General features: G+C 35.5%; 1 protein-coding gene across 2 annotated transcripts in view; it reads left to right on the top strand.

The window, feature by feature from the left end:
* Positions 1–322: 322 nt before the first annotated feature.
* nlgn4xa (neuroligin 4 X-linked a) overlaps positions 323–11,377 on the top strand; it is a 161,102-nt gene continuing 150,047 nt past the window's right edge. For both annotated transcript variants that reach the window (XM_039649528.2, XM_039649529.2), the window contains exons 1-2: positions 323–701; positions 6,414–7,176. In XM_039649528.2, the coding sequence (XP_039505462.2) occupies positions 6,714–7,176 (463 nt within the window). In that variant the 5' untranslated portion in view covers positions 323–701; positions 6,414–6,713. The remainder of the gene's footprint in view (positions 702–6,413; positions 7,177–11,377) is intronic.

The raw sequence follows: 11,377 nt of genomic DNA, 5'->3' as shown, positions 1-11,377 counted from the left end.
AAATAACAAGTATACAAAATAAATGCCTTTTTTATTGAAAAGTAAACTACTGTACACTATTAACTGGTTAAGTGTGACATCATGACCTACTGTCATGTTGATATTCACACCACTCATATATAACATTGATGTTAATATACATCGAAACAACGTAACCACAAACACCCAGCAATTATAAAGGTAATAGCAGCTGTTTAAAGGGTGATAAAGTGAATGCGGCAATCTATTGGTTGTAGGCATTGTAAATTTCATTCAGTGCAGTCCAATGGCAACTAGAGAGAGAGAGAGAGAGAGAGAGAGAGAGAGAGAGAGAGAGAGAGAGAGAGAGAGAGAGAGAGAGAGAGAGAGAGACGCCTGATACAGCCTCATTCTCTTTCCCTTTAATCTCTTTTTTTTTTCAGTCAGTGTTGCCTCTTTCTATGGAGACAATCGGATTCTCTACAATTTACTGTTTCTCCGCAGTGATTTCAACGAATTATCCTAATCTATGTGGGTCATTTACATCTGATATGTTGCCGCGTCTGTGTTGAACAGTCTCCGTTGAGCCACCTCTCTTTCGGACAGCAGCATCACGTTGGATTTTAACAGGGGCAGAACGGAGTTAGATTTTTTTCCCTTGTGTGGCACATACATTTTGACCGTAGCCTACCTCAGGAAGTCGGGCGTCAGGACAGAAGCCGTACGATGCAGATACTGCAAAGGTAAGACACACGAGCAGCCGTGGAAGTTAAGTAGCCCATCTCTATTTTTACACAGTTGAACTGTTTGTCTGACGCCGCGTACACGGTTATTTCCAGCTGCTTCACAATATTTTCCTCCCTTCTATCGCTCTCTGAAAGCTTCATCCATCCGGACCAGGCAACGATTTTGCTTTGAGTGTTTAATTCGCACCGGGTACACGCGCTGCATGATTTGCATGAAAAAGGCAACCTGTTTCAGTAGTTTTTGTGGCAATTTTGCGTTTTGATTTTTTCGTTATTGAAATTATAAGCATATTATCATTAAAACCCTTATATTATATTTCCGATAATAGTGGTATCCACATTTAGAGTTTAAAAGCAAGTATAGCACTAGTGTATTTCATGCGTCATGGGAAATGGGTAAAATGTACGCACTTGGACAGTCTATGAGGGAAAATGGCTTTAGAAGGGGAATCGTGTGGGAGAACTAAGTGTTTCAGTAGGCTATAGCACTACTTACCTGTGGCTAACCAAAGCTCGGTACAGAGATATGCTTCATGATTGTTTTCCTAATGCACATCCATGCGTGTTAAACAGACACTCGGCTAAATATGTAGTGGCGATAAATCGCTCGAAATTTCATTTCTCGAGAGCCATAATATTAGCTCAAGCTTCGAAAAAGACGAGGTTAGACTACTTAAAACACATAATACAATCGCGATAAAAATAAAATACAATATTAGTCTGAGACGGGACACAGGTGCGCCCTCATTGAAGAAGAATTATTTTAGCGATATGGTGTGTTGTTTAATTAACTCTGGCCTATAGCTTTGCTGTTGGCTACAGGAAAACTACATTCTCCTCAAAAGATGCGGTGACTCCGGACTTTCATCACAGGAACCACTGTTTCAGTCCAAGCTATTCCGCTTATGCTGTGGTGAGCCACAAGGTGGTACTGTGGACATCTCCATGCGCGTTTGGGCGATGGAGTGGGCCGCCTCTCGAACATTCGCACTGTACAACATTTTAACCTTCTCTTCTGTCAGGATGCGCGGCAAATGCGTGACATCATGTCAGATTGCGGTGAAATAATGTTCATACTAACGATGTGCAAACCGCTTCAATCATTCTACCTGAATTACGTTAATTAACTTTAGGTAGGCCTATGAATTTTAGGAATTGTGTGGAATTGTTTGGAAAAGTTTTGAACATTTTTTTTATACATTTTTGTATAGGCCTCCAATTTACCTTGTGGGGTATCTATAGTAGTATTATAGGATCTTGTTGTGTTTTATTCAGTTTGGGGCAGATAGGCCTAGCAGATTTTGGTGGTATAATAGGATGTTGAAGAGGCCTGGACTAATCATGAGCTTGAGAACCTGTTGGGTTTTTTTTTTTTTTTTTCACTGTTGATTTAATTAAGCTATAAATAGAATGTAATGAAGCTACCTTTGAGTGTTTATTCACATGAATTGAATATTCTAATTTAAAAATAGACTGCTGGTTTTAAGAGCAATATTTGGTCATAGTCATTTAGAGGTGCAGTTCGTACATTCTCTTTCTCTCTCACTAGCTCATAGGATCAGTGGTTTGCCTTTGAATACATTTTCACTCTCTCTCTCTTTGCTTGCTGGAGTTCCTGTCCACACTCAGTCAATTGACAGATAGAAAGAGAGAATACAGCTTGAGAAAAAAAAGAAATTCCAGCTGACTTGCTAGTCCAGACGCCATGTTGAATAAGTCATAGCAGGTGCATTTGCAGCAGAATCGCCCCACGTTTATCTGAAGTTCACCCAAAGGTCACAGCGGTTTTCTATGCTTTATTTCTTGGTCTATCGTTTGGACTGAATCAATACTATCTCCTTTGTATCATGAGTCACTCCTTGAACTGAACAGTGCAATTGTTAGAGCCTCCTTCAAATAGATCATTTATTATAATTAAAATGCAGAGAGAGACTCAGCACCTTCATTGAGATTCGCGTGAGTTATCTTCCTTGATCACACAGGCAGTGATTCTATTTTCTCTCCGTTTATTCTCGTCATTCCTTCTTTTTAGTTTTCAGACTCACAAAAAAAGTATTAAAATTCCAACCAATCACCTTTATCTAAATGTAACTTAGACATATGTGGTCGTGGGGAAAATTATGAATTTAAAATGCTATGCATTTAATACTAGAACATGGAAGAACACTAATTTTTATAATACGTAAATTGAGAACATCACTAAACTGGTTGAATGTTTTTAAATGTTCTTTACTGTATTTATTCATTTATTTAAGTTACCATTTAAAACAATATATCACATTTTAGTGATGCAATGAAGGAAGATATTTTGAAATATGTCACTTTGAGTGCTGTTATTATTATTATCATTTCCACCAGACAATGAGGTCCAATGTTGTTTTGCATCCCAATGACTCTTTTATTGTGTGGACAAAAATTCTTCATACAGGTTTTGAGCAATGAGGGTAGGTAAACCAAAGGGACCTTTCTTTTTGGTTGAACTATCTATTTGGGCTAATAGCCCAAAGAGTATAGACACACGTATTCTTTGTCCTTGTTTGTTGCAATCAGGTATTTTGGCAGAAAGTGCCTCCAAACTGAACCTCTTGAATTTAAGAATTGCTTGTGGATGTAGCAATATTGGTGTAAAGTTATTGAATAAATCTCTCTTGGCTGATCTAGCTTGGACACCAGACGAAAAGGGCATTCAAACTGGTGGATGTTACATGGCTTTTTGTCTGTGTTGGAAATTAAATTGCCGGCCAGACATTCAGACCCATCTGCTTTGGAGGACAAATACGTGAAAGGTTTTCTGAAATGCCCAACTCAATGTCAATATATTTTATTATCAATGCCAAAGTAAACAAAGGCTTTTAAAATAGTATGAGTATAGCGCAGCAAAGGCCTCTTGATGGGTACTGGTCTTAATTCTTAATTGTTTATCAGTCTATTAAAATGTGATTTTTTTTTTTTTTTTTTTTAGAAAACTATCTTTTTTGTGTCTCTCTATAATGAAGCCACTGCGTAGCATGTACAACACAAACCTTTATGTCTGGGCTAAATGATGGTTTTAATTAAAAAAAAAAAAAAAAAAATAGAGTGGACTTCTAACCCCAAGGTGTCATGAGATGTTTTTTTTCTCAGACAACCAATAAAGATCTTTTAAAGCATGTCATGTGTAAGGTGTACAGGGACTCAATCCTTATGGCATTCTTACTCCTTCATTATATTCTGCCTTAGAGGAATATCACCTTTCAAATGCTCTTAAATCCCTGTAAATGTTAAGCAGAATAATATTTTACAGCCATTTACCATACATGTGGATATTTTCTGCATTGTATAAAGGAGAAAAAGCTTTTTTGTTGTTTGTTTTCTTGTGCTTTCATGTTTTCTCTTGTGACTGTCAGTGCTTTAAAACATCCTGCTGTTGTAAAGCGTTCTGTTATGAAGTGGAGAAGTGGAGATAACCCTAATCCTTTTGTAATTTAGCATTGCTCAACACCAATTTAAGTTAATGTGACTGTCTCAATGAGTCCATTATATCATCACTGCTTTGTTCGCACAATTAACTTTCCATGGGTTATGCTATCTACTCTATGATCTCTGCTGAAATTGCTTTTTGATATGAGGAAATTAAAAAGTTGTATTAATCAATCTTAGATTATTGAAGAATTATTTAGAAAGGCTTTGAAAATTACAATGTAGATAACACTGGGTGTGACATCTGTTGAACACACCATATTTTTAAGCTGTTGGCAAACCGATGCCTTTTTATATGTTGAGGATTTCAATTTAAATAAGAGGTAGCCTACTGATCATAAGAAGCTTCCCCACTCCGGTTTCACTGACAGAGCTATTAATGGAGGGATCAGAGCAAACGAAAGAGTTCATCGGTTGTAGTTTTACACAGGACTTAAGTCATTAAAGTTTGCCTCCAGAGGCTCCAAGGAGTCCAGCTCAGTAATTTGAGGCAAATGTGCATGAACAATCCATAAGATGATCTGGAAACTTATATAAAGCTAAACAAATCTGAGCTGTGGTGTGTGCTGTACAACTGTGTTGAAGTTCAAGAGTATCAAATGCACCAACTGGTAAGGATCTACTCAATTCTGTTCACACCCACTCTCTTCCTCTTTCTTGTATGTGGATGTAATGCATAGAGCATTCATTATTCAAATTATCTCACAGGTTAGCATTTCTTGTGAGTTATCTGCTCTCAGCTTTGTGTGCTTCTTCTGTTTGTTCATTCAGGTAGAAAGATTATGTTTTTTTTTTTTTTTTCAGATAATAAATGTGATGTAGACATACCGTTTTACTATTAGCATTTAAATCAGTGGCAAATCTACTCCAATATATGCCTCCAAGGAAATTTATTTTGAATGTTTTTTGGATTTATTCCAGAGGATCTTCCTGGAAAGATTCCTGAAAACACAGTGACCTTTAGTGTTTCCACAACAAGAGGCATCTCAAACCAATGTCTTTCATGTCATTTATTCTTCTGTAATCCTGTACGAATGGTTTCCTTTTGCTAAATTCCCAAATTTGTACTTGAACAACATATCTGAGTCAAAGGATAATGGATAAATCTGTTTAGATTTGTGTATATGACTCAGCCAGAGACATGATGAATTCTACTCTCTGAGTGTGCTCATTGCCTATATATATCAGGCTATTATTGATGGTGATTCTGAAGAGTATTCTGTAGCTCAAACAGCTGAACATGGCGGTAATGCAAATGTCATGGGTTAGAATCCCAGGAAATGCCTGGATTGATAACATGTTTGCTTTGAATGCAATGTAAGTTGCTTTGAATAAAGGTTTCTTTCAAATACATAAATGTAAATATGACATTTAATATGACAAAAATATGACAAAAAAAAAACAGGATTATGGATGTCAGAATGAAAACTTAACATTCATTACTGGATCAAGCCATCAAAATGCTTCAAAGTCTGAGATTGGTCTTTCCTACATTAAATGGATATTTCACCCCAAAATTAATAATTGATTCATGTTCAGATTGTTCCAAATCTCTATGAATGTTCTTTTTTTTTCTGAACACAAAATAAGATATTGTAAAAATGGTTTACCAAACAGTTGATGGGACCATTGACTTTCATTAAATGAAAATAAATGTTATGGAAGGCAATTTGATTCCATCAACTGTTTGGTTACCAACATTCTTTGAAATGTATTATTTTGTGTTCAGCAGAAGAAAGAAATTCACACAGGTTTGGAACAACTTTGCATTTTTGGGTGAACTATCAATTTAAGTAATAAGGAGAAATAATGTATAGATTGGACAGAATTGTATTTCTAAAAGAAAAAATAACTGCTCAATCATACATGTTTCAGTCACAGATAAACTGTTTCTATATTGGATATAAAACAGGATATAATATATTTTTTGTTTGCGCAACAATGCAATGCTAACAGTAATTTGAGCCTATCAATTTACCAGACCACTTACTTTATAAATCGTGGCCCAGTCAATGGAAACCTTAAATCATATTTCATTGTTTGAATCTGGAGTATAATGATGTCTAAGTGTTAGCATTTATTTGTTATTTGAGTTTATTCATGTATTTGTTTTCCTCTTTCAGTGCAAGGTTACCTTGGCATCTCAGATGCTTAATGCAAAGCATACACATTAATAAAGGAAATGGAACTCCTTTGTTTTTGTTTATGACAACGAATGAAAATTTACGCGCTGTTCTTTCTTTCCCACAGGCAAACCAATAAAAGAGGGATTGAAAGGAGGGAGTAATTACACCAGAGAACAGCTCAGGGGAAAAGAGCCACATTTTGTTTCTCGTCAAAAGGATAGCATTTAAAGAACGACAGAAATACAACAGAGATCCAGAATCACCCTCATGGCTTGGAGGAATGCCGTGATTGTTGATTTGATTGGTGTGAGTGCTGTCAATCATCTGTCCATTGCAGCCTGAAGGCAGGTTTCACCTTGGCTGTGGGAGAAGGGAGGAGTGGAGGACTGTGAATTCAAATAACTCTGCCAACCGCAGCTGGACCATGTCACGGCTCAGAGGAACTCCATGGATAACACTCACCATGGTTCGTCCGTTGGCTACTCTCCGTCTTTTTTCCTGGATTGTGCTTGCGGCTGCTTGGCTAGCCGTTGCACACTGCCAGCAGCAACCCATTGTCACGACAAATTACGGCAAGCTAAGAGGCTTGAAAACATCTCTGCCCAATGAGATTTTAGGGCCTGTGGAACAGTATCTGGGGATTCCCTATGCCCTCCCACCCACGGGAGAGAGAAGATTTCAACCCCCTGAGCCCCCCATGTCCTGGCCTGGGATTCGAAATGCCACACAGTTTGCTCCAGTTTGTCCTCAGTTTCTGGAAGATCGGTTTTTACTCAATGATATGCTACCTGTATGGTTCACCGCCAACTTGGATACTGTTGTAACCTACGTACAAGATCAAAGCGAAGACTGCCTATACTTAAACATTTATGTTCCCACCGAGGATGGTATGTAATTTAATTACTATAACATAATGTGATGTTTGTCTTAAAATTTTTTTCTTCTCAACAAGTTTCATTATTGTTTGTTTGCTAATTAGGTTGTAGAAATGACATCTTTTTAGTTGTGATAGACCATTTTGGTTGTTTTACAGCACCATCTGTTCAGTTAGCATCATCACAATGCGACCTTTGAAGATTTTCCAAACTGAGCAAGTTGAGAATTCCCAAATGGCTTTTTGTGTGTTTGTCGCTGAAACTCTGAAATTAGATTTGACCATTTTTTTGGTAAACTTTTATTATTATTATTATTATTATTATTTTCTCAAAATCTGGCTAGTATACAATTTTATTTCTTTTGGCAAGAATTTTGACCATGAATGTTTAGGATGGTTTATATCCATGATGGGAAGTTAAAATTTAGCTTGAACACTAGATCGGCAGATTGAAAATGTAAGAAACGGGATTAACTTGCAACTGAACATCAGGTTGTATAACAACAAATTTACTTCTGGGAGAAGTCACTCAAGGTGGTTAATTAGCCACATTTGTATGTTAGCCAATATATATATATATATATATATATATATATATATATATATATATTATTCTCTTTTTTTCATTACTATAACATTATGATGATAAGATATTTGATGAGTCAGTCATTCGGGGAGTGGATAGGGAAGCTATGAATCTTGCTCTTTATTACATAATGCTTTTATTATTCATTCATTTATTTATTACTTTATTTATAAGTATAACCTTTGTTAAACAGAAGTATGTATTAGAACCTGAATTCTGAAATCTATATTGAAATTTGGAATAACTGGATAATTAGGGATATTATCCATGATTCTGACCTAAAATCAAAGTTACTATAATCCTTCCTATATGACTGTTGCAATGCAGTAAATTTCCAACAAAATGTGTCTGAAAATTGTGACCTCGCATAGTTATGCTTTTAAAAAAAAGTCCCTCCTGTAATGTTGAAATTCAATCCTCCTTTGTGTCATGCTGAAGATGGTCATCCCCTGTTAGCTTTCAAACGCTTACCACCCATTATGCCTTGGCTCTCCAAATTGCCCTTTTCAAAATCCTGTGTAATATGAGAACTTTGACTTAAAGAGGGACATGCTCTGAAGTTGTCCCACAATTGAAAAAGGGATGACAGATATATATAAAAAAAGCCCTTTTGTGCCATTATCAAAAGAAAAAAGCATGACGTTCAGGACTAGAATGGGAAAACCTGGATCACCTCTTCCTGATCTGTAGAAAACAGGCTAGAGACATAAATTATTTGTTTTAGTTTCCTGCATCTTTTGTTAGCTATACGCACAAAAGAGACTGCAGTTTGTTAGTGACGCAGTCAGCTTTATCTCTGTGTTACGAGTGAAGACTGTGGAGGTGGCATCCTGTTTTGTTGTGAATTAATAACAATGAATGCCTCAGCCTAAAGGGACGGTTTTGGGGAAGAGACAATGCAGGCTCCCTTCCATACTTTAATTGGGAAAAGCTAACCAATTTCATTTTTATTGAACTATTTAAAAAACCCATTCAGAGAAAAAGAAAGAAGTTGAAAAGAAGCAGTCACAACAAATCAGTGCTTGTTACCCTCATTGATTATCTCAATGGGTGGACTTTTAAACATCTGAAATCCAGTCTTGTTTTAAAGGTAATTGAGATCTACATGTAGATTGCAAATGAGTAACTGACACTTATGATCATGTACTGTAATTAATCCCACTCCCTGCCGCACAGCCTATCAGCCTATACATTAATTATATGACCAGCCAATTATATGCCAGACAATAATTGACACACTCGTGCGGATACTTGTTCATTATTTATTAATTGTAAATAATTTATTTAGAGATTTATTTTGGGATTAAAAAATAAGAATGAAACAATTCTAAAGTAAAATAATTATAATAGCAATATATAGACACGGTGATATGGTAAAATCTTAATATTACTAGAAATACTAGTCATTGTAATTAGTTTTAGTCTTATGTCCTACTTCACATGTATGTGCAAAACTTGATTCCATCATTTGAGATTATTACAAATAACCAAAGAGTTCAAATTTGTCAAATGTGCTTATTTTATAAGTAAAAACTGAAGTATTATACAATATATGCTGTATGTATATATATATATATATATATATATATATATATATATATATATTATCACAACTTGAAGTTGAAACACCTTGAAGTTGTTTTTTGAATCCTTAACTTTCAATCTCATCTCATTCTCTTTCACACCACTAAATATATCTCAGAATACATCTCAGAAACTGCTGATCTCCTGGGATTGTAACACACAACAGTCTCTTAAATTTTGAGAGTACGAAAAAGAAAGGACGAAAGAAAGACATCAAATGAGCTGCAGTTGTGGTGATGCTGGTGAAATTGCTTCGTTAATGAGAGGGTTTGGGGGAGAATGGCTAGAACGGTTCAAGCTGTCAGGAAGGTGGCAATAACTAAAATAACAAGGTATTACAACAGTGCTATTCCAAAAAACATCTCTGAATGCACACTTTGAACCTTTAACTTTGGCGGCAACAGCAAGCAAACACAATATGTTCCTCTGTCAGCCAAGAACAGGAGGCTGAAGCTACAGTGGGCATATGCTTGCCAAACTGGACATTAGATAAAATAATAAATAAATAAATAAAACATCCCTTTGTTTGGTGAATTGTGATTTCTGATGCGATGCAGATGGTTGAGTCATAATTTGGTTAACCACATGAATCCATCCTGCTTTGTATCAACTGCTACTGGTGGTTAAATGACATGGGGGATGTCTTTTGAGCATCATTTATTCCACATTCACCTTGCTGTGTTCTGCAACCTTGTTGACTGTGTGCATCTCTTTATGGCAAGAGTCTACCACCCATTTTCTGAGTCTCCAGCAGGATAACATGCCATGTCACAAAGACTGGTGATGTCTTTGAGTTTTGAGTCTCCTGGGAACGGCATGAATGTGGAGCTGATTAATTTGTAGCATATGTGTGATGCTCTCATGTCAGTTTGGAACATAATCTCAGATTATTTTTACAACCTTGTTGAATCCTTTCCATAAAAGGTTCACCTAATAAAGTGGCCAATGTGAATAATTAGTATGCCTCTAATTGTGATTGCTGTCTTATTTGAAATATGTTGAGGATCTAAAACATGAATGAAATTACATTTAACAATAGCAACATTTTTTTTAAGGTGAATATTTGAGGTACCTGTAGTACTATAATTGTGGCTATTCATTTGTTGTTGTCTATCACCTCTGAATAATTGGCCATTTTTTTGGTTAATGTGTTTTGTGTGAAACCTTTATTTGAGCTGTGGGGATAGTATCGACTGCTGGGTAATGATGAGATGTCCTTTTATGTTCAGCAAAAAAAAAAAAAAAAAAAAAAAAAAAGCGTTCAAAGCTATTTTAACTTAGTTCTTCATATTCTTCAGGTTGAATTATTAATGAATAAAATGTAATGAGCTTCTGAACTAAGGGATTAATAAATGTGCTTCGTACATGCTAAAAATACAGATTCAACCTGAGCTCAGGAGAAGAATAAAAAGTAGATTATATAGGATGATTTGGAAGTGTCAAACCGAGGCATGCAGGGTTGGAGGGTTTCCCTGTGAATTTTTGTGGTATGCATATAATTAGTGTCAATGTTCAACACTCTTCCTGAACACATTTCTGTTTTATCAATTATTGATTAGTTACGTTTTAAATGAGGTTCTTTTTTTTTTTTTAAATAAAAGGTTACTGCATTGAATTTAAATATAGAGTTACATAGGAATAGAAGTATACAAAAATATCTAAAAAACACAGATCTAAATAACATCAAATTATGTAAATTATTATTTTATTAATTCTGAACAATTAAATGTAAATACCATGAAATTAATATCAAATTTATTTTTCTATATTATGGCATTTACATCTGAAATACACTTAAATAATTTTCATATTGCAATATCAAACTACATTTTCATAAAATTGGAAACTAAAACCTTAAAATAGAATTCCAAAAATAGCATTCCATTACTTGTACGATATAAAAATTGCATCATGCAGAATCCATTGTGCCATGTTTCCAAACGTAATTTCAGTCATGTTTTAAATCCTTAACAAATTTCAATTAGACAGCATGGTGCTTGACACTTTCCTTGGAGATTATGGTCCAAACAGACATGAGAGCATC

The sequence above is a fragment of the Pimephales promelas genome, chromosome 6 (assembly GCF_988280905.1).
Source record: "Pimephales promelas chromosome 6, fPimPro1.hap1.1, whole genome shotgun sequence".
NCBI classification, from domain to species: domain Eukaryota; kingdom Metazoa; phylum Chordata; class Actinopteri; order Cypriniformes; family Leuciscidae; genus Pimephales; species Pimephales promelas.
This window is presented reverse-complemented; position numbering and strand designations above follow the sequence as displayed.